The following is a 24610-nucleotide window of genomic DNA, read 5'->3' on the forward strand; positions in this document are numbered from 1 at the left end:
CCAGTGGAAGAAAATGGGAAAAATCTCAGAACATTAATGGGAAATCACAGATTTAGGGAAAGCTGCCCTCAGGAATATATGTAATATTCATCAATTACATAAAGTTTTTCCATTAACCCAACAGTTCAAACATGTGAAGATTGTGACTCTGTTCCCAATGTGATAAAATAATGAAACGGTGAAGGATTCGGTCATCACTTTAAGCAGTGTTATTGTATTGTTGTTGGTGGTGGTTTTTTGCCACTCTAATCATTTATATCATTTCACTTGTTAACCACAGAGAAGCTGAGCACATTAGAAACTGTAACGACTTCATCTCCTCCCTCACTGGTCCCAGCCATTCAGCGTCGCCGGTTTACTAATCACCAGTCTGATCACTCATTCCCTGCTTTCACTCTCTTGCCCTCTGATTACCCTTCTATATAACGCCCTCTGTTTAACTGGCGTGTTATGAAGTCTACACTTCTGATGTGTTTACTTACCTTATCCCAGTATCTTAACCTCCCTGTCTGAGTATCCTGTACAGCAAGCCAATTGTCATTAAAAACTCACCAGATGCTCCACACTTGTGTCCAGCTCTCTGGTGTTTGCCTGACAGAGACAAAGGATGTTGTTCACTTGTGTCTGCTTTAGCTGTCCTGATTTGTCAAATTAAAAATAGTCCTGAGACATCACAAAAAATAAAAAAAATAAATAGTAAAGTGTCTGTACCATGTGATATCCATTCTCTGTTCATAATGTGGAGAAACTGAAAAACTGCAGTTCAGCACTCAACACTGAACCTAGAAATCAATCAAAAGAATTCCTCATTAGCTTTAACATGTATTAAATAATAGCATCAAAGTACAACACTACTCTTTAAATTCAGTTCTCCTATACATCTCAGTTCCTGGATCACAACTGTCACAAGACTAGACCTGGTGGGCTTTGAACCCAGGTTGATTTTTCAGGTTGCCTGGGCAGAGGACAAGCACTCAGTAAATGCTCTACCCAGGATTTGGGTGGGCCCAGTTGCAGGGTAAAACACAGGGGATTAAGTTGGACCTCAAAAAGGTTTTAATGAAAACACAAAATCTCACAAATCCAGAGAGGGAAAGCAGGTCAATCCAAGAGGAGAAATAGAAATCTGATCAAAAAGGTAAAAACTTGGCTCTTCCAAGAAACAAGCAATACAAGCCCACAAAGCAAAAACAGGCTTGATCCAATAAGACAAACAAAAATATTTCATCAAAAGGCAAAGACTGACACAGGCCAATAAAAAAAAAAAACAAGAATTCAGATACCTTACATAAACCAGGACTCAAGGGCACACAATCACAGGGAACAGTTGAAGGATTAAGCAAAGAATGAACAGAAGAACATGGCTTAAGTAGTCCGCCAAGACAAGACACAGGTGATACCAATACATCAATAATGAGGAACAGGGAAACTGAACGTGTGACAGGGACAAAACAAAAAGGCTGAGGACTCCATATGGCCAGAAAAGGAATGACACTCCCCACAGTCATGACAGCAACACTAAGTAAACTAGGGAATGATTTTTCATTCACTCAGAGAATAGAAAAGCGCACATCAGTGGCTAAATTCAGGCAGAATTAACAGAGTGAATGAACAAAATGTTATACTGTTGAGTAAAATGAGCTTTAGATGGAACTAAGGCAGGGGTGGGCAAATCCGGTCCTGGAGGGTCATGGTCCTGCTGTTTTTCTTGTCAGCAAACTAAATACAATCTGTGATTGGCTGAAGAGCGTGCACACCTGTTTGCAAGGTGAAAATCAATAGGTAGCTAAGAGGTGAAAACAAAAACCCGGCAGGTCACTGGCCCTCCAGGACCGGATTCGCCCACCCCTGAACTAAGGCGTATTCACTACACACATACACACCAAAAAGCCAGTAAACTAAACTCAGAAAGACTAACAAACTGGAAATAGTGACACATGCTAGTTCACTCTCCCCCTCTACTGGTTGTTTTGTGTTAGGTTTTCTCATTTTATAGACCTGTCCCCTGCTTTCTTGCTGAGAATAAGAAGACATGATTTTGCTATTCACTGTAAAGAGAGTGGATCCATGTTAAAAGTTCACCGTTTATTTCTGAGGACACAAAATCAGGATGCAAACCAAATCAGAATCATAAATCAGGCCTTTACATGTAATATTCCATTTCATATTTATGAAAGATCTTTGGGACATCTCAGATTAACTATTGTTGGTCAGAGAAGTGTAAATATTGGGAAGCTGTAATTTGCTCTTCAAAGTAAATTTCTTTTCTCAGATGAGCTGCTTTGTTGTCAGCATTACATAGGTCACAACCAAATCATTTAGGCATTTGCCTCATAAAGACACAGAATGATTGATCAGGAAAGTCTTTATCAATGAAGTCAAGCCTATGATGTCAAACCAAAATTATGGTACACATACAATTTGACAATGAAGTGCTGTGTAGTCTGGTGATAGTCACTGAATTAGTATTCATAGTAGAGGACAGTGGAGAGTAAGAGTAGTGTCCAGTACCTCAAACATAATTCACAATGTACTGATACACTCTGATACATAACATTTATAATATACACTGACAATGTACTGAAACAATCTGACTTGTGATATTTGTAAGATAAACTAATAACGTGGCAAAAAGGACAAATAGTTGGTAGCAATGTTATTCACCTGTCCACTACTCCACTGTGTCCATTAGCTGAGAGCACACCCCACCATTATTCTCACAGAAATAGTCTAACCATCCACAATACTGACAATACACTCTGTATGAAAATGTACAGAAGACCCCTTTAAAGATCTAAAATCTGAATGGATCCAAAACTCCAAATGCCTGACCAAAATCCAGCATAGAGGGGCTGAGTGAATATGGTCTGGACTCTGTGGAGGAGGGTCATTGTGTCAGAGACGCTGTAGAAGGACAGAGTTCCTGCCCTGTGGTCCAGATACACTCCTATTCTGGAACAGCTGGGATTTATTGGGATTTTAGTCTCGTTATTATTGTATCTGAAAGTGTAACTGGAGCGAGAACAGTCCAAACTCCAGGTCTGATCGTTGTGGCCAAATTTACACTCATTCCCCTCTCCTTTCCTGCTGATGCCTTTATATGACACTGCTACGGCACAGTGCAAACCACTCAATACCCACTGTACTAACTGACCTGACTGGTCTTACTGTAAAAATAAAGATGATTTTCAGTTTAGTGATTCTGCCACTCGTTGTGTGGCGTATAGGCTCTGAAGGCAGGGCTCACAGGGTCTGATCGCTGGGGGATGGGTGCAGGGGCTGGTGAGGGCCTCTCTGGTGTGTTGCTTGGCTCTTGTGGGTCATTGGGTCCCTATCGATTCTCTGTGCTCCACATGCTAGGCATGTTGTTGGTGGTTTGTTTAGACAGCACCCTATTCTCAGGCAGTGTGGATTCTGCAGGCCTTAGGTCTACTTGGGGTAGCGTGGAGATGAAGTGATGTGTTCAAAACCCCACTCCTGGGCAAACTTACGGAAGAGGACACAATCAAACTGCAGCCCATGAGTCTGTGATGACACGATCAGGCTGGCCATATCTGGCAAACTGGACTTTGCACTTTCTGATGGTCGCCTCAGCTAACAGGTCAGGAAGGTGCTCAATTTCCCAGAAGGCAGAGTAACGGTCCATGATTAGTAAGAAATCCTTGCCTGCATCACTGGACAGGTCCATGCTTAAGATCTGCCAAGAGTGCTTTGGGAGAGGGTGTGACATCGTGGATTCTTTTTGTTGCACATGTGCATACTTATTGCATGCAGAACATTGGCCCACATAGCCCTGTAGCAAGCCTCGGCTCCTAGGTGGCTCCAGTGAACGCGCCGCAGCGTGTCCGGACGCAGCCTCCTAGGGATGATGACCCGACTGCTTTTGAAGAGCACCCTGTGCCTCAAACTACTGTCATCCCTGAAGACCCAGTATTCTCCAATAACAATAGGCTTGTGTCCTCTCTGTTCTGGCCAGCCCTCCAGAACCGTTGACTTGAGCGTCTGAAGGTGTTCATCAGTCTCGGCGAACTGTCTGATTTGAGCTAGGCGGTTGCTTGTGACGTTCAGATGATCAGCCTGATTTTTTGTGTTCAGCGTCAAGCCGTTCGTGTTGTACACTGCATACAGAATGGCGTTTGTATGGCAGGTCTGAATGGCGTGGAGGTGCTGTGGCTCTGCTCAGTGTGTCACTTAGGTACATCTCTGGACCTGGTTTGTCCATCACTTTCGGGCAGTAGCCTTCGAGGATGAGTAGCATGCTTTGAAGTTGCTTTGGAGCACTGAGGAGGGGCTTGCTGAAGATTGCGATGAGTGGTTTATGGTCAGTCTCTACAGTCACATTACCTGTGCCATATAGATAGAAGTGGAAGCTCTGAAAGGCAAAGACTATGCTTAGGCACTCCTTTTCAGTTCGCACATAATTTTGCTCTGCCGGAGTTAGTGCCCTTGAAGCAAACACCAAAAGCTGTCCCTCCTGCAAGAGATAGCAGCCAAGGCCATTTTGGCTTGCATCTCTTTGGACAGTGACTGACTGGCTTGCTTATGTCATAATATTTGAGGGCTGGCACTGCTGACACTCGACGCTTAATTTTGTTGATGGCGGTGTTTAGGTAGCCAGTGCCATGGGACGTCTTTGTCCAGCAGTCCGCGCAGCAGCTCACACACCTCTGAGAGATGGGGCATGAACTTGGACAGGTAGGTGACAAAGCCTATGCATCTCTGCACATCTCTGGCATCCACAGGTGCTGGCATGGCCTGTACTGCCCTCACCTTCTGGTCTGAGACCATCTGCAGACAGCACATGAAAGCGCACTTCCTTCAATTTAAACTGCAGTTTTTTTAGACTAAGTCTGAGTTTCGCTTTCCTGTAGTGGTCCATGAGCATGAGGAGCTTTGCATCGTAGTCACTGGATCCCTCATCCTCTGGGTCTAACACGGCCAACAATCAGAATGTCATCTGCAATGGACTCAACACCATCCAGGCCAACCAGCAGCTCATGCTGTTTCCTCTGCTGCACCTCAGGAGCCACTGACACATCAAAGGGGAGTTTAAGCCAGCATTTCTGCCCCCAGGGTGTCCAGAACATTGTGAGGAAGCTGCAGGAAAGCATCGCATGCGTCCACCGGTGAGAATATACAAGCTTTGGGCAGTATGTAGAGGACGTCTAGGGTTGGCATGATGAAAGCTTTGTTCAGGGGCTTCGGGTCAATGCACTAACTTTCTTGGTCCTTCGCCTCCCGGGGCAGCCGTGTTTTAAAGGTTAGGGAACCGGGCTTGTGACTGGAGGGTTGCTGGTTTGATTCCCAGGCCCAACATCCATGGCTGTGTGCCCTTGAGCAAGGCACTTAACCCCACTGGATAGACCTGTACTGGATAGACCAGTGTGTTAAGGATGAAACCCTGCAATTCTACTCCTTGTAAAGTGAAGCTTAAAAGAGCTTTTCTGCTGCTAACACAATTTCCATGCAGTAAAATGAAAGAAGTTCCTTTATCTGTCCAGGACCCATTCAACTGCCCAGTCTGTCTGGATCTACTCAGTGAATGTAGACATGTTATTTCACAGTATTGTACACTTAAATAGAAGAGGAAATCAATGATGTCACTTAGTCGCATCATTATCTGTAGCTGTTCAGCTGACAAAATTATCTTTCTCTGTATTAGTGCTGGGTGGCAGAGTGGGTTGCGCTGTCGCCTCACAGAAAGAAGGTCTTAGGTTCGATTCCCGGCTAGGCGGCCAGGGTCCTTTGTGTGTGGAGTTTGCATGTTCTCCCTGTGTCTGCGTGGGTTTCCTCCCACAGTCCAAAGACAGGTTAGATGAATTGGAAACACTAAATTGTCCTAATGTGTGAGTGTGTGTGTCTGCCCTGTGATGGACTGGTGACCTGTTCTGCCTTTCGCTCTATGATCGCCGGGATGGGCTCCAGCACCCCCCTCGACCCTGGTCGGGATAAGCAGCTTAGATAATGAGTGAGTGTATTAGTGATGTGTCGTTCGTGAGTGATTCGTTCATTTTGAACTAATCTTTTGTATGACTTGGGAGTAACAAGTCGTCTAAGTGAGTGATTCGTTCATTTTTTCCCTAGGCCGCGCATGTGTACCACTCAGGCTCAGCTTTGTTCATGCACTGGAAATAGAAACTATCTACAGATAAACATGAAATATCCTTCAGTTTAAGGGAATAACCTTAAATTCCAGTGATGTTGCGTTCGCGATTCTTAATGTGTTAACATTACTGCATTACTCCGAAATTTCGGGAAACATGAATTACTATTTTACAACGGTCATTTGCGCTGACTGGGTGAGGGCGACTACAGAATATAGCAATCACTTTTCAGTAATGTGTGGTAAATGAAATGACTTTCGGCTGTTTTTAATGCCGGAAATGAACACAAACAGCATTTTTATGTACGGGGGCAATAGGCGCTTTCGCACCGAACAGTTCTAGGGTCTAATTCGATAGGAACTACCCCCTGTGGAGCTTCCCCTAGAACTACATTCGTTCTAGGGCCTTATTTCTGTTTGCTTTCGCACCGCCAGTAGGAACGCTGAAGTGACGTAAGCCGGCCGACGGTGTAGCAGCTAAGAGCTGTTGTTTACGACTAACCAGGGTAGCTGCACATTTTGAAGTACAAATTTAATGACTTTTAAGACCTTTTAAATACCTCCAAAAGGAAAAAAAGAACCATTACTGCGGCAAAAGAAATCGACAAACTAGACTACAGTATACACAATGAGTTTTATTGAATTTGAATGACAGAAATATTGATTGCACATTAGATAACCTATAACTGCCTTCTCATTAACGAAAATAAAACTGTATGGCGATAGACCCAGTCCAATGGAAAAAAATAATTTCCCAATGCATTTATACATTTACCACCGCCGTAGCAGTGAATGACTTGATGGGCATAGTACTTTTCGGGTGCTAGCATAGCGCTTGTGCCTGACCCTTTCTCGCAGCATCGTGTTTTTTTTCCCCCTTTTTCCCCGCCGCAGCCCTAAAATCGTAAGCTGGATAAACACATTCTGATTTTAGGTTAAAATGCGGATCACAGACACACAAGCACCTACCGAAGCGGAGTGTACGCTACCTCTTCAATGTACAAATATACATTGGACGTTGCAAAATGGTCATTGTTGGGGGATATAAAATACCGGTAAAGTAAAACATAAAAACGATGTGCCCCCTCCTACAATTCCAGACATTTTGAGACATGAATATCAAAAGCTAAATGAAATACGTTCTAAGACAATTTTGCACGGATCTTTAAAAATGGCGGTTGCAATCATCGTATACCTGCGTCTGGACCAATGGCTGTACACCTATGTCACAAGGTTCCTATTGCGCTACGAAAGTACCTACCCTGAAGTAGGAGCTAAAAAAGCCCCTCAACACAGCGTTCTAAGAACTATGATCGTTCTAAGTTCCCGCGATGCGAACACGCGAAAAAGGGGGTACTTTCTCCAACAGTTCTAAGAACTATGGAAAAGTTCCTCCGGTGCGAAAGTGCCTAATGCTTCTCTCGCCAGCTCCCGCAGCTGACTCGGAGTTGGCGACTACAGAATATTGATCACTTTTCTACAATGTAGTGAATGAAGCGACTAATTAGTGACATCAAAGTCCTATGTTGCAAACACAATGGGCATTTTTATCTTGTGGCCATCCACAATGATATGAATCGATTTGAAGAAACTGACACACAGACATGCTTTTTTTTCTCGATATAATAACGAGCTGAAAATGCTCGTTATTATATCGAGAAAAAAGCGGGTAAAAGAAATATCTGTTTCCATCGCATTAGTCTTGCTTTCCCGAACAACGTATTTGGATTCGGGTACATCCCTTTGCAATGACAAAAAAAATGACTGTGGTTCTAAAACTGTTAAAACATGATTACAGGTTCAGTGTTATCTACAAGGCCCTGAGCCCTCACAAAACCCTCATAGTCACCCTCTTCATTACAAAGACAACTGGAACAACAGTTCCACTTCCTGACAACAGGTAAGCACGGCCTGAAACCACTCCCACTCTCCAGCATTGGTAACTAGTAAAACGAAACCAACCTTGTTTCTCTGCTGCTGTGATCACAAAATGGCAGAAGCTCCTTTATCTCTCCAGGACTCATTCAACTGTCCAATCTGTCTGGATCTACTGAATGATCCAGTGGCTATTCCCTGTGGACACAGTTACTGTATGAACTGTATTAAGGACTGCTGGGATCAGGATGATCAGAGAAGAGTCTACAGCTGTCCCCAGTGTAGACAGACCTTCACTCCAAGACCTGTTCTGAAGAAAAATACCATGCTGGCTGAACTGGCTGAGAGATTGAGGAAGATAGAACTCCAGGCTGCTCCTCCTGCTGTCTGTTATGCTGGACCTGGAGATGTGGAGTGTGACAGTTGCACTGGGAGAAAACTCAAAGCTGTCAAATCCTGTCTGGTGTGCATGGTGTCATTCTGTGAAACTCACCTTCAGCCTCACTATGAATCTCCTGCCTACAAGAAACACAAGCTGGTCGAAGCCTCTACACAATTACAGGACAGGATCTGCTCTCAACATAACAAATTAAGGGAGATTTACTGTCACACTGACCAAAAAATGATCTGTTATTTGTGTACAATGGATGAACACAAAGGCCATGATACAGTCTCAGCAGCAGCTGAAAGGACTGAGAAACAGGTAAGAGAAGAAACTAAAACACTCTAGTTCTGGTTGCAAAAGGAGGCCCAGCTCTGGTTTTGAACACATTTAAAATTTATCAGAGGTTCTGACTCTGAAAACTTTTCAGCTTTCCTCAAACTAAAAAAAGAAAACACTGAATATACATGATTAAATATTAATGACAAACAAAAAGTAAATGAATTTATTAAGCAGCTGTTCATGTCATAACCTGAATGACTGAGTGTTTCAGGTGTGAAGTCCACAGTGATAAACCACCAACAGCCAAAGTCCATCACCACCACAGCAATAAAATTATATAAAGTTCATTCGCACAGTTTGGAACAAAACATTTGTTGCACAGATTGTAGCCTATGCAGAATGAGCTATATTGTTGTTGTTGTTTTATTTATGGTTTCCATAGGGGAACATGTGGGTATATCCAGGTGTATGGCAATTAAATGTTTGTAGTGAGGGGGAGAGCAATTGCACGTCTGTACCTCTCTACTTAGAAAGAAAAAAATATTCATTGGAATGCAGCAGTTTCACCAACATTCCTTTGAGTGGCACATTGCACATATGTTTAGAGTTTTAACTGTTGTGACATTTGTGAATTAATTACACAGAGAGTATTTCCATTTATTTCAAAAGTCACTTATACTGATCAGAGTGAAATTAAACACTGAAAGTGAAACTTATTTTTCCAAATTTATTTGAAATCCACTTCTATTTTTCTACTTGATACTGTGATCTACTGCTGTAAACCCTCCACTCAAATTATTTTTTTTTTAATCATAATTATTTTCATACTGTGGCCCTGTCATGTTTAAACCGGAGTAATTACTGAAAATGAGAAACAGTATCAGAGACAAGTGTGATGTTTGTCCACAGAGACAGCTGTTGGATACCAAGAGAAAATCCCAGCAGAGAATCCAGGAGAGAGAGAAGGAGCTGCAGGAGCTGAAACAGGCTGTGAAGTCTCTCAGGGTGAGTAGTCAGCAAAGGACAAGATAACGGTTAGCTGCTGGAAGAACCGTTTCATTACTCAGTCAGAACTTTCCTTCAATCAGCCAATCAGGAGCCCAGTGCTGGGCCACTGTCCAGTCCCACTGAGCTACACTGTGGAGAACAGGCTGACTGGGCTTCCAGTAAGAGCTGAGTGAGAGTGCTGCTTCAAATGGACTCCCCTCCTCTCTGTGTGTGTCCTCACAGATCTCTGCACAGACAGCAGTGGAGGACAGTGAGAGGATCTTTACTGAGATGATCCGCTCCATTGAGAGAAAGCGCTCTGAGGTGACAAAACAGATCAGAGCTAAGGAGAAGGCTGAACTGAGTCTGGCTGAAGATCACATAAAGAAACTGGAGCAGGAGATTTCTGAGCTGAGGAAGAGAGACACTGAGCTGGAGCAGCTTTCACACACAGAGGATCACATCCATTTCTTTCAGGTAACATCACTGACTCTCTGATCATCTACAGAGTGGGTGTCCCTCACAATGGATCTGCTCTGAACTTATTCTCATTAAAGTGTATTAGTGCTCTAGAACCGTTTGTGTGTTCATGTCTGTTGTATCTGTTTGTTTATCTCTTTGTAGAGTTTCCAGTCTCTCTCTGTTCATTCTGGATATAAAGAGTCAGCCAGCATGAATGTACATCCAGTCTTCTCTTTTGAGGATTTGAGGAAATCTGTCTCTGAAATGAAAGAAAAAATAGAGAAATTCCTCAGTGAAGAGACAGTCAAGATGCCAGGAAAAGGTTAGAATTTTTTTTTAAATTTATCGAAATCACAAATTGTTAGTATGTATTGTTACAGTAAGTAGTTGGCGGCTTTAGGTGTAGAAAGAGCTAAGGCTATTGAAAAATATAAGAAATATTTTATATAGTCAGCAATCTCTTTTTCCCTGAAATGTTTTTTCTTCTCATCATCATACCTAACGTTACATATCATAACATCAAACAAGGAGGTATCTCTTCACTAACTGATGATCATTTCCAGAACAGTAAATGCTTCCATAATGTTCTCTAATACTCTCTTCAATGCATTAAGGAAACAGTGAAAATTATATGAAAATTCTCAAAGATATTGTCATATACAATACATCCATTCAATTTCTACTCATCTATGTAGTTACTAAACATCAGCTTGTCTGTTAAGACAGTCTTTACAGTTTGAGCATGATATAAGACACACATGTATGATGCAAAAATGAATAGCAATGTCTTAGCAGTTTCAAAACACTCCTTACAATGTTAACAGAACAGTTAGAAGGTTACAACACACTAAATATATTATATATATAATATATATATAGCATATTTTGATAAGCGCACACCCCACACACACATTCAAATACTTTTATATACCAATATATACAGCAGATTTTAGATTTGGAGGAAATTTCTTTTGTTTTTGTCTCATATTAGATATCCATCAGCTCACACTGGATCCCAACAGAGCACACAGAGAGCCCCTTCTGTGTAGCACGGTAAGAAAGGTGACATGAAGTCCCAAATGTCACACCCTGTCTCTTTTGTTCTTGTGGTTTGTTTCTTCTCCATCCAGTGGCCAGTTTGGGTTCTGTTGTGCACTTGGGTTTTGGTTCAGTCCTGTTGGTCCCTTTAGTTTAGTCTCCTCCTGGTTTAGCCCCATTAAGTTCGGTTCAGTCTTCACCTGTCTTTAGTTCATTAGGCCTCATTTAGTTTGGTATAAACATTCCTTGGTTTTTCCCTTCTCTTTGTCTTGTGTTGTTTGCTGTTCTGTGGAGAGTGTCTGGTCTATTTGCCAGTTCCTCAGTTTGTAAGTTTTTGTAATCTTATTTGTCTTGAATAAAGTGACCTGCACATGCATCTAGCCTCTTCCAGCAAGCCTGACCCCAAAGCTCTGTCATTTCCTGGTCATCCAGACAGATTTGAGGGGTGGAGACATGTTCTGTGTAGAGGGAGTTTATCTGGATGCTGTTACACTCTGATACATGACATTTATAAGACAGTATCAGTACATTGTCAGTGTATCTTATAAATGTCATGTGTCAGAGTGTATCAGTACATTGTCAATGTATCTTAGAAATGTCATGTGTCAGAGTGTATCAGTACATTGTCAGTGTATCTTAAATTGAGAAATTGAGAAAAGGAAATGGCGTCTTGATTCTTTTTATGTCTGAAAGACACTCAAACTGATCACTAGGATTTTAAATACTGAATATTGACAATGTTGGTCATTTTTTTCCTTAATTTTCCTTGGATACTCTTTTACTCCTCTTCTTAATAATGTGATCTATGATTCTTTACTCTCCATGGAAATGTAGTTTTTTAAACAGATGTTTATCTGCATACTGTTGTCCGGTCATGTCTTAACCAGAGTAATTACTGATAATGAGGGCGTATGAGAGAAAAGTTTATTGTTTCTCTATAGAGACAGTTGGGAGAAGCCATGAGACAAGCCCAGCAGAGAGCAATACAGGAGGAGGATGAACTGATAAGGGCAAGATTGAGACTGCATCGTGCCAGGGTGAGTGATCATCAGAAGAGTGGACAACACCTAGCCACCAGAAGAACCATTTGAGTAATAAGAACTTTCTTTAAACTACCTTAAAGAGCAAAAATAAAAAGTACTAAAACTGTATAAAAAAGTTCATTTACACTGTTTAGAACAGTAAGATTAATTTCACATCCATTGCAGCCTGTTCTGAATGAGTTATTTTGGTGTGACAAGTTGTTTTATGGTTCATTCACTAGAGGACATGTAGTATGTAACAATGCTACTAGAATTAGGTGTTTGCAGTGAGGGGGAGAGTTCCCAGTTTGCTTAGCTTCTCACTGTTATCTCATTAATGTCTCATTCATTCACACTGTGTCACCAATTTATTGTGCTGCTACTGGACTTTAATCTAAATCACTTGAATTGGACTAGATATTCAGTACAATGTAGTAGTTCACCAGCAGGCCTGTAAAGATAATCACCATTTATTTTAAGTCGCTCATGCTGATCAGAGTGGAATTAAATGCTGAATTTGGAAACTTATTTATTTATTTATTTATTTAAATCTACTAGTATTTCTCTATTCAATACTGTGATCTACTGCTTCAAATCCTCCACTCAAACTTGCTGCTGATAAGAGACAGTATCAGAGACAAGTGTGTTGTGTGTCCACAGTTGGCAAAGCTAATTTGGGAATAGAGAGAGAAGGAGCTGCAGGAGCTGGAACGGGCTGTGAAGTCTCTCAGGGTGAGTAGTCAGCAGAGGACAACAGTTAGCTGCTAGAGGATCCATTTCAGTACTCAGTCAGAACTTTCCTTCAGTCAGTGAGGAGCCCAGTGCTGGACCACTGTCCAATCCCACTGAGCTACACTGTTGAAAACCAATGTTCTGTACTAACTGGATATAAAGAGTGACCCAGAGCAACCTCCTAGTGTTTCTACTTCTCAGAGCAATTTTTTCCTTTTTTAATGTCAAATATCTGAACAACACTTTTTCAGAGATCATCAGTATTTAACATTCATTAATTACTCCATGTAACAATAGACATATTCATTCATTATCTAAGCCTCGTATCCCAGTGTGCTAGAGAACATGCAAACTCCACACAACCTGGCCACCCAGCCAGGAATTGAACCCAAGACTTTCTTCCTGTGAGGTGACAGCGCTACCCACTGCACCAGTGTGCCACCCCTGATAGGTATATTAATGATGTAAATAAATGATTAACCAAAGCCATGTGTCTCCTCTCTGGGACTAACAGTAAACCTGACATGATAGTCAACGTTGTTATGAAATTATCCCTGAAAAATTAAATTTATACTGAGTTTTCATTCCAGTCAGTCTACTGTATGTATATATCTTCCTGTGTATCAGAAGATGTGCTCAATACTGGGGATCATGTTAAAAAAACTGTCATGTGTATGTGGTAATGAGTTATCATTAGTTGGAAGAAAATGGGAAAAATCTCAGGTGAGAACATTAATGGGAAGCTGTAGATTTAGGAAAAGCTGCCTTCAAAAATATATGTAATATCCATCAAACAAAGCTCTTGTCATTAACCAAACTCCGCAAACATGAGTGGATTGTTACTTTCAGTTCCCAGCTTGATAAAATAATGAAAGGGTGAAGGGTTTTTGTCAGTGATCTTTCACAGTCATCATTTCAAGCAACGCTATGTTTTTGTTGTTGTTTTTGGGTTTTTTTGATACGCTAGTCCTTTATGTTTTTTCACTTATAAATCACTGAGCAGCTGAGCACATTAGAGACTAAGGATGTTGTTCATTTAGTTCTACATTAGCTGTCCTCTGATTCATCTGAAGAATTAAAAAAAAATAAGCCTGAGAACATCACAAAAAGTGTCTCCTCAAATTCAGTTCTCCTGTACAACTCGGGTTCCTGGATCACCACACTCAGTAAACTAGGTAATGATTTATCATACACTGAAACAATAGAAAAGCAAATGTCAACATTTAGGGGCGCACGGTGGTGCATTTGGGTAGTGCTGTTACCTCACAGCAAGAGGGTCCCAGGTTCAGTTACTGGGTATGGGGCATGGGTCCTGTGTGGAGTTTGCATGTTCTCCCCATGTCTGCGTGGGTTTCCTCCAGGAGCTCCGGTTTCTTCCCACAGTCCAAAGAATCAGTGCGTCCAAATCATCAATCAGGCCAAAGTTCAGGAAGTGTAAATATTGGAAAGCTGTAATTTGCAAAATTAAGCAGCGTTATGTTTTTGTTGTTTGTTTTTTGCCACTCTAATCCTTTATAACATTTCATTTGTAAACAGGGCCAGATTAACAACGGGGGAAAGGGGAGCTTAAGCCCTAGGGCCCGCAGGCTGAAGTAACCCTACATCGGTTCAGTACTCTATAAATTTGCAGCCCATTCGTTGTTCATGTGTAGGATATAAGTAAAGAGACAATGAGATGATTAGACAAATTGTCTGTTTTTATTTATGGCGCGATACAATTCCTCCTTTTCATATTCAGTGATGACGTATAGTTGTTGCACCTTTTGCACATAATTTCAAACATTCGGTATGGCCAGCTGTTTAAACGTCCAATAAAAGGCTGAAAAACATAAAAGAGAAGAGCTGAAAGATAAAATACCCAGACTGACATAATATTTTAGCCTCAAGACTAGGGTCACCATATGTCCTCTTTTTCCCAGACATGTCCTCTTTTTTTTTAACTTAAAAAATGCGTCCGGCTGCAACTTCCAAATCGCCAAAAATGTCCGGGATTTGGCTTTTGCTTTCCGCAGTCGCCATTCATTGTGTGTGCATATGCATTGGCTTTGACCTTTTTCTTTAGGTCCCGCCCTCTCGCACCCCACCAATGGATGGTCGTGCACAATCATGCTATAAACATTGGTTAATCTCATTCATTACCGTTAACACCACAGCAACAGCCAAGAGACCTTAAGAAAGCCGTAATGCCACCAAAACTTGAATGGAAATAAGGTCATCTTGCCACTGTTATTATGCTAGCAGTTATTTGTCTTATTAAAGAGTAGCCAGCTATGTATTGCTACAGTGAAGTACAGATGCAGTTTTATGTTGCATTGTTGACCATCAACCTTACATGCATAACGACAGGAACCAAAAGTGACATAAACTCAAATTTTCTGGCAAGTTAGGAGGTGAATGCATCACTCCACCGTCCTCTTTTCTGAAAACCAAAATATGGTCACCCTGCTCAAAACAGCAGAAGCACCAGCGTCTGTTCAAACAGAAGAGGCCGGGACAGATATCTCCCTCCCCCAAAGTAACTAAGATCATACATGTGCCGGTTAGATGCACATTTGACTGTAATTATACGACACTGCCTGGGTCACTGATTAGCGCATCTTAGTCTCATCCCACAGCCTCAAGATTAGTCTGAGTGAAAATGTAACTTTGCTTCATTTCAGTTTATTAATCACATCATGTGTAGTTAGCAGGGCTAAGGCAACATCCGACTGGCGTCCAGTGGCTAGTTAGTGTTGGGGCATATAAAATCTAGTTATCTAGTTATCCAGCTAATTTGATGGACAGACAAGACAAGTAGCCTAAGAAGTGTAGTTTGAGAGTAATTATGCCATGTCTGACATAGAAAACGAGGGTCATGCCAGTGAATTTGAGGAGGCAGCAGGAGCGTCATCTGCAGCTGCAGACCTTTTAGTGATCTACACACTCTCTCTGGACTACAACAGTTACATTCACACATACACTTCAAACACCTTGATTCCATATTGTTTATCTTCATAAAGACAAATTGATATAACAAAGTTGTATACAGTTCGTGAAAGAGCAATGTGTTCCGCACCTTTTGACCTATTTACCTTTCGTTTTTGGACTTATAGTGTTTGGACTGATTGCACTGTTTTTCTCATCGGGCTATTAACAATTTGTGTAGACTAGGCTACTGCAAAATGTGTGTGCATGTGTTGTACCTGTGAGGACCTAGAATTTAATTTGTGTTGTATAGTCATATAGCCTTCTTCATGTTATATCTGGTCACATGCTGATATGTGACGTTCACTGTGGACAAGACAACAGTCAAATTAAAGACAGACACTGGGGTCGACATGACTAAAATATTACGATGCAGCTACCAGAACATGCCACAGTGCCCCCAACTGGACAAATCTGGAACTAACATATTAATATTTTCAGCTCCTGTGGCAGAGTAGAATGTGTGGGAAAATTCCTTCAAACCACTGAACACAAGAGGAAAAAACATACACATTCTGGATTTATGTGGTTCAGGAGCTCTATGCAAATAATACGCTTGGTAGAGCTGCAAGAAACAGAATGGGTTTAGTAATAGGAGCAGATGATTACTTAGTGGTTAAATTTTTAAAGATATTAAAACAGAATAAAATTTGTGTAAAAAGAGATGCACGGATGCTGAACTGCATTAATGATGTTTCCAAAAAGAAAATGATCTGCTTCTAAGAGTATCATTTCAAGAATGCCACAGGCGTGTGTGTGTGTGTGTGTGTGTGTGTGTGTGTGTGTGTGTGTGTGAGCACACAACTATTTTTTACATGGATGTATTGTGTTTTCAAGTGAAAGTGTAGTTTTTAGACTAAAATCACTGGAAGAAACATTTATCAGTTTTATATATAATATAATATAATATTTACATATATTATATAACAGATGTACATCATTTCAACATTCGCCTCTCCATTATACATATGATTTCAACATTCACTTCACACTTCTACACAATACAGAATTAAACTGGGAAATATTTATTAATAGTCAAACGTTAACAAAAGTCAAACAAAAGTCAAACATTAACAAACACAACAACAGTACTGTGTGGTCTGGTGGATTAGTGTTCATAACATAAGACAATGGAGAGACAGAGTATTGTCCTGTCCCTCAACCATAATTCACAGTGTACTGATACACTCTGACACATGACATTTATAATATACACTGACAATGTACTGATACACTCTGATACATGACATTTATAAGATACACTCACAATGTACTGATACACTCTGACACATGTCATTTATAAGATACACTGACAATGTACTGATACAGTCTGATACATGGCATTTATAATATACACTCACAATGTACTGATACACTCTGATACATGACATTTATAAGATACGCTAACCATATACTGATACACTCTGACACATGACATTTATAAGATACACTCACAATGTACTGATACAGTCTGACACATGACATTTATAAGATACACTCTGATACATGGCATTTATAATATACACTGACAATGTACTGATACACTTTGATACATGACACTTATTATGTACAATGACCACATACGGTGAAAAGGACAGATAAGTGAGAGTGTTGATGGTTTTCATCTGGCCACTACTTGTCTGTGTTCATTAACTGAGAGCACAGCCCAACATTATTCTCATAGAGTGAGTCTAATCATCCACAATATTGTCATCACAGTGAGATGGATGAAAGACCCCTTTAAAGTTCTAAAATCTGAATGGATCCTGAACTCCAAATGCCTGACCAAAATCCAGCATAGAGGGGCTGAGTGAATGTGGTCTGGACTCTGTGGAGGAGGGTCATTGTGTCAGAGACACTGTAGAAGGACAGAGTTCCTGCCCTGTGGTCCAGATACACTCCTACTCTGGAACAGCTGGGAATTATTGGGATTTCAGTGTCGTTATTATTGTGTCTGAAAGTATAACTGGAGTGAGAACAGTCCAAACTCCAGGACTGACTGTTGTGTCCAAATTTACATTCATTCCCTTCTCCTTTCCTGCTGATGCCTTTATATGACACTGCTATAGAAACCATTCCAGTCCACTCAACCTCCCAGTAACAGCATCTGGACAGAGAATCTGCCAACAGAGAATCTGCCAACACTCATCAAATCTGTCTGGATGATCAGGATATGACTGAGCTGTATGTGTCCATGTTGCCTTTCTGCTCCAGTCAGACAGACAAAGGTTTCTATGAACTGTGTTGGGATCCAGTGTAAGCTGACAGAAATCTGGTATGAGAGATATAAATAACAGAAATTTCAGTCAAATTCAAGAAGTTCTTACACTACACACTCAGACATTATCTCGTGAATGAATGTCAGGTTTGAGAACCTGATTGTGACTCATTAAACAGTCACTCTCTCACATCTACTGCAGATATTAATGTTTTGTGTGTGTGTTTCTGTGTGTCTGTGTGTCTGTGTGTGTATGTGTGTGTAATATCAGTACACTCACACTGTAAAAATTCCTCTCTGGTCTATGGCTCAGCAGATAGAAAAATGACAGTATCTGTGGAGATCTGCGATAGACTTGCCACCTGTCCATGGCGTCTCCCTTTCTTCCGCCCAGGGAGCGTTGAGATGGGCTCCAGCATCTCCTGCAACCCTAATTAGGAAAAGCAGATTAGAAAATGAATGAGTGAATGAATGAACTGTGGAGATGACAAGAAATGAATTTTAAGTATTGAATTTAACAGTATCTTCGATCATAATTTTCATGAGGTTTCCCTAATGTATGGAACAGAGTTTTGTTTGTTACAGATTATATAAAATTATTATATTATATTATGCTATATTAGAATATTATGGGAGTATAATGCATTCTGGAAAGTATTCATTAATTCGGTGAGGTTTTTCCCAATAAATATTTTTTTTCACTTCTGTAGAGAATCTTTCAGCTGGAGGCCAGGGCTTACCCAAATGAGTGCATCTTCACTGTCGAGGCATTGTTCAACAAAAAGGCGCAAAAGGGGGCACAACATCATTGGTCGCCATGCCATCATACAAGTTCCTGGTCAGAGGGGAAGTAGTATCACCCTATGCGTAGCCATCAGCAATTGTGGTGTCCCCCACCACCATGTCAAAGTGGGTCCATACAACATGGCACAACTCCTTCAATTTCTACATCAGCTGTACAATAACATTCTTCAACAGGAAGGGGAGCCAGGGCAACCAGAGCAAGCCCAATGTGTCATTTGGGATGACGTGAGTTTCCATCAGGCTGCTTTGGCTTGCGCCTGGTTCAATGACCGCCCCAGGTTCACTGTTCTTTTTTTGCCAGCATATTCCCCATTTCTGAATCTGATTGGGGAATTTTTCTCAGCATGGCAGTGGAGAGTGTACGACCACAACCCCTACGCACAGCAAAACCTCCCAGAGGCAATGGTGGATGTCTGTGGCGATGTGTCTGTGGAGTCTCTCTAGGGTTTTCTAAGGCACACAAGGGCGTTGTTCCCACACTGCCTGGCAAGAGCAAATGTAATGTGAGACGTTGTTGAGATATTATGGCATGACCCAGACCTGAGATGAGATGATGAGAACGCTGATGCTGATGCTGATGCTGAGTAGCCTGTACATTTTACTGCATTTGGAAATAAAGCTTTGGAAAATTGGGTATTTTACTGTGCATGGACTCTTCCTCACATGTTTTGTCAGTGTGACATTTCAAAGGTCATGTTTTGACCCAAACAGCATAAACAGTAGTATTCGATCATCGACTAATGTAAGAGGTAGTTATGTTTGAATTAATCCCTCCAGTGTGTGGTAAACAGTCATCCAGTCTGTGTTTTTGAAAGCTTGAGTGTGTTGTCTGAAGGCAAATTTTGAATTGGGGCCAGGAGTTAGATGTTTGTGCCCTTGGGTGTGCCTTTCTAAAACTGTGTGTGAAGATTTGAAAAAATGGTGAGCTGTTCCAGGAATTGTGTCTGAGCAATTGAGAAAAACTGTAATTTAATACCTTGTCTACTGTCCTGTGTCATTTTACATGTATCTTGTGTGGTCTACATAAGATTGAGGGTCGAGAACGTCAAGCAGGAAGGGGCCCCATATTCTCGGAGGAACAAGAGAGAGCTACAGTAAACGTGGTTTAGGCCAATAACGTGATATGTTTCAGAGAAATTCAAACAAACATCCTCAATGACCACACAGTTTTCAACAATGTCCATCAGGTCTCTCTATCAACACTGGGGCAAATCCTTAAAAAGGATTTTGAAAGAACTTCTGAGAGAGTAAAAGACCTGTGGCATGAATATGTGGAGGTAAGTAATGTATATTTCGGTATTGTGCACTGTACACAGAACCTTTTTACATGTACATTTATAATAGGCCTATACTGAACTACACAATGTTGTCTTTTTTCAGATAGTTTTGCAAAGGGATGCTTATACAATCCTGCATGAATTTATCTTCATAGTTGAGACTGGGTTTCAATTGACAAAAGTAAGAAGAGGGAGAAACATCACTTGAATGTCCCGGGCCGCAATGGTAGTAACACCACAATGTTCGCTGCAGTCACGCAGAATGGGGTCCTCCACTGGCATGCCAACGTAGGTCCTTACAGCACGGCCAAAATACTCACATTTTCAGACAGACTCCATAACACCATCACAGCAGAAGACCAAATGGATGCAGAGCAGATGAGATGCATTGTCATCTGGGACAATGTATCTTTGCATCTGCTCTGGTCCAAAATTGGTCTCTTTAGTATAGTGGCATTATAATTATAATTATGCCACGTCTTTCATGTAGACGTGGTAAAAGGTACATTTCTGCCTCGTATCTGTATCCAATGATAATCTGTATGATCCACCTCAGTTATGATGCAAGCTCCTCATGAGACCAGATCCGGATGAACATTGATGTTGTGTATTGTCAGGTATCATTACGTAAATAGAATCAGGTTCAGCAGTTACATCATGTTTCTTTCATGGTTCTTGCAGTCATGGATAATGTATTACAGAGTAATAATGATAAGGGATAAAGATAATGGTCAAAAGGTTGTTTGCTTCCAAAGCGCGCACGTGTCAAAAGTATCTAATCAGTCGCGTAGTTTCATTTTCCTGAACTTTGCAACATCTACGCATGTGCAATAGAGGATCTACAATAAACCAACACAATATCAGCATATCAAATTAACCTGAATTCCACAATTTTCGTCACCAAATATCTGATATCTAATTCAATATGTGTAAGGTAACGTAATAACAAAAAGGGCACTGCAAAATATTATCAAAAAAATCATTTTCACAGAATTTGGCTCTTCCAGTCAGAATGAACAGTTTTCACTCCAGTACCTCCCACCATACTCCCCCTTCCTTAATCCCATTGAGGAGGGCTTTTTTTTTCGGCATGGTGGTGGAAGGTTTATGCTCTTCAGCCCAATGTCGGGATAACCCTAATTCAAGCCATGGAGGAGACCTGTGACCAAGCTGATGCAGGGTCTGTGCAAGGTTGGATTGCCTTTCAAGAGGATTCTTCCCTCACTGTCTTGTGAGACAGGACACAGCCTGTGATGTGGACGAACTGCTATGACCAGATCCAGCTAGGCGAAGAGATGATGCTTAGGATTTGTTTTTTTCTAACTCGTGCTTTCTTTGTTGTCTCCACAAACGTCTTTGCTGTGTTTATGATATGTGCTATATTCTATTTAGAAAATGTTCTGTTCTAATTTTCAAATGCAACCCTCAGAAATGTATGGACGTATTGACTGATTTTCAATGTGGAGAGAAATAGCTGTTTTCATCAGTGTGCAGTACTGGTCTTGTGTGTTCTTTGGTTAATATATTCATGTAGTTTACTCTAACAGTATCTCTTAAAATCAAACCCAGACTGTATGATTAGAAAAATAGAAATGTTAAAAGTGCTTTAGATTGAGCATAGCAGTGTGTAACTGCTATGCTCATTAGAATTAGAAATGTCACAGTTATGGTAAAGGCGTCCTGCAACAATGTCCTTTGAGGTGTACATGGGTGTGTGTGTTGGTTGGTGGTGTGAGAGCCGGGGGGGGGGGGGGGGGTGCTTCCGTTGGGCCATATCCCCTGTTAAAAAATAATAAATCACCAATTGGTTATGTCTATTTTTATAATCCCTGTCTTGATCACAATGAAGTCACTGACTGACTCAGACATGTTTTCACGCTTACTGTCTGTGGTGCACTTACACAACACCTGATTAACACCTTACACAACATCTGATTAACATGAGCGTTCAGGAGGCCATTCCCACTCCTCTACGCAAATCGCTCAAAACAAAACCGAAATCATTTCTCTGCCGGTCAGCGCGAGTCCGTGCAGAAAAATGGCGAAGGCTTCTTTATCGGTACAGGATCCACTCCTCTGTTCAATCTGTCTGGATTTATTTAAGGATCCAGTGACTATTCCCTGTGGACACAGTTACTGTATGAGCTGTATTGAGAGTTTCTGGGATCAGGATGATCAGAGAGGAGTCTACAGCTGCCCCCAGTGTAGACAGACCGTCACCCCAAGACCTGTTCTCAAAAAGAATACAACACTGGCTGAACTGACTGAGGAAAAGAGGAGCCATGAAGTGGGAAAAAAGGGGAAGGACAAGAAAAAAAAGTGGAGTACAAAACTCCAAGCTGCTCGTCCTACTGTCTGGTATACTGGACCTGGAGATGTGGAGTGTGACATCTGCACTGGGAGAAAACTCAAAGCTGTCAAATCCTGTCTGGTGTGTCTGGCTTCTTACTGTGAATCTCACCTCCAAACTCACTATGATTCTCCTGCCTTGAAGAAACACAAGCTGGTCAAAGCCTCCACACAACTACAGAACAGGATCTGCTCTCAACATGACAAACTAATGGAGATTTACTGTCGCACTGACCAGAAAATGATCTGCTATTTGTGTACAATGGATGAACACAAAGGCCATGATACAGTCTCAGCAGCAGCTGAAAGGACTGAGAAACAGGTAAGAGAAGAAACTAAAATACTGTAGTTCTGGTTGCAGTAGGAGGCCCAGCTCTGGTTTTGAACACATTTAACATTCATCAAAGGTGTTGACTCTGAAAACTTTTCAACATTTCATAAACTGAAAAGCCCCAACAACATTGAATATACATTGAATATTAAACATTTGTACATGTCATAAATTGAATGACATTTGACATGTGACTGAGTGTTTCAGGTGTGAAGTCCACAGTTATTAATAAGCAACAGCCAAAGTCCATCACTACCACAACAATAAAATTATATAAAGTTCAGTTGCACAATTTGGAACAAAAGGTTTATTGCACAGATTGTAGCCTATGCAGACTGAGCTTAATTGCTGAGGATATTTTATTTATGGTTTTTCATCACTGGGGGACATGTGTATGGCAATTAGATGTCTGCAGTGAGAGGGAGAGCGATTGCTCAATTGTACCTCATTACTTAGTACCTAATAACAACTAGACATTCTTCATTATATAGCAGTTTCACCAAAATTCCTGTAGATGCCTGTTCCGTGTTCTTGAAGGTTTTGTGTTGCAGCCTCTGTTCTTGTTTTTGCTTTGCTTCTCTTTGGTGTGTGTGTCTGGAGGTTTCCCCTCCAACAAGAGAACTGAATTTGAGGGATCCGGCGACGTGTTGAACTAGACGTGTCCGAGTGCAACTCTCTCTCTCTCCCACACACCCCTCACATACGCTCAGCTTGAGGATAAAGCACTCGCTTGTATCATTTTGCTGTTTTTTAATGCTACTCTGGCCCTGTCATGATTAAACCAGAGTAATTACTGAAAATGAGAAACAGTATCAGAGACAAGTGTGATTTATGTCGACAGAGAGAGTTGGGAGAGACCAAGAGAAAATCCCAGCAGAGAATCCAGGAGAGAGAGAAGGAGCTGCAGGAGCTGGAACAGGCTGTGAAGTCTCTCAGGGTGAGTAGTCAGGACAACAGCCAGCTACTGGAAGAACCATTTCAGTACTCAGTCAGAACTTTCCTTCAGTCAGTCAGTGAGGAGCCCAGTGCTGGGCCACTGTCCAATCCCACTGAGCTACACTGTAGAGAACAGGCTGTCTGGGCTTCCAGTAAGAGCTGAGTGAGAGTGCTGCTTCATATGAACTCCCCTCCTCTCTGTGTGTGTCCTCACAGATCTCTGCACAGACAGCAGTGGAGGATAGTGAAAGGATCTTTACTGAGATGATTGACTTCATTGAGAGAAGACGCTCTGAGGTGATAGAACAGATCAGACTTAAAGAAAGGGCTGAACTGAGTGTGGCTGAAGATCACATGAAGAAACTGGAGCAGGAGATTTCTGAGCTGAGGAAGAGAGACACTGAGCTGGAGCAGCTTTCACTCACAGAGGATCACATCCATTTCCTCCAGGTAACATCACTGACTCTCTGATCATCTGCAGAGTGGGGTGTCCCTCACAATGGATCTGCATCTGCACTTATTCTCAGTAAAGTGTTTTTGAGCTCTAGGAAAGTTTCTCTATCCGTATCTGTGTTCTGTATGTTTGTTTATCTCTCTGTAGAGTTTCCAGTCTGTCTCTGTTCATTCAGGAGTGAAAGAGTTACGCAGCATGACTGTCAATCCAGTCTTCTCTTTTGAGGATGTGAGGAAATCAGTCTCTGAAATGAAAAGGAGGCTGGAGGAATCCTTTCATGAGGAGACAGTCAAGATCCCAGAAAAAGGTTAGAATACTTTTGTCTCATTGTAGAAGGGTTCAAATCCTGGCCGTCCCAGATGTGTGGAGTCTGCATGTTCTCTCCGTGTTCGCG

At 41.5% G+C, this 24610-nt stretch overlaps 1 protein-coding gene across 1 annotated transcript in view; it reads left to right on the forward strand.

Moving 5' to 3' along the window:
- Positions 1 to 24610, forward strand: part of LOC115805757 (tripartite motif-containing protein 16-like) — a 117100-nt gene that overhangs the window by 8505 nt on the left and 83985 nt on the right. The window contains exons 2-4 of the mRNA XM_030766436.1: positions 9552 to 9647; positions 23979 to 24212; positions 24364 to 24523. Coding sequence (XP_030622296.1) covers positions 9552 to 9647; positions 23979 to 24212; positions 24364 to 24523 — 490 coding nt within the window. The remainder of the gene's footprint in view (positions 1 to 9551; positions 9648 to 23978; positions 24213 to 24363; positions 24524 to 24610) is intronic.

The sequence above is a fragment of the Chanos chanos genome, chromosome 1, assembly GCF_902362185.1.
Source record: "Chanos chanos chromosome 1, fChaCha1.1, whole genome shotgun sequence".
Classification (NCBI taxonomy): domain Eukaryota; kingdom Metazoa; phylum Chordata; class Actinopteri; order Gonorynchiformes; family Chanidae; genus Chanos; species Chanos chanos.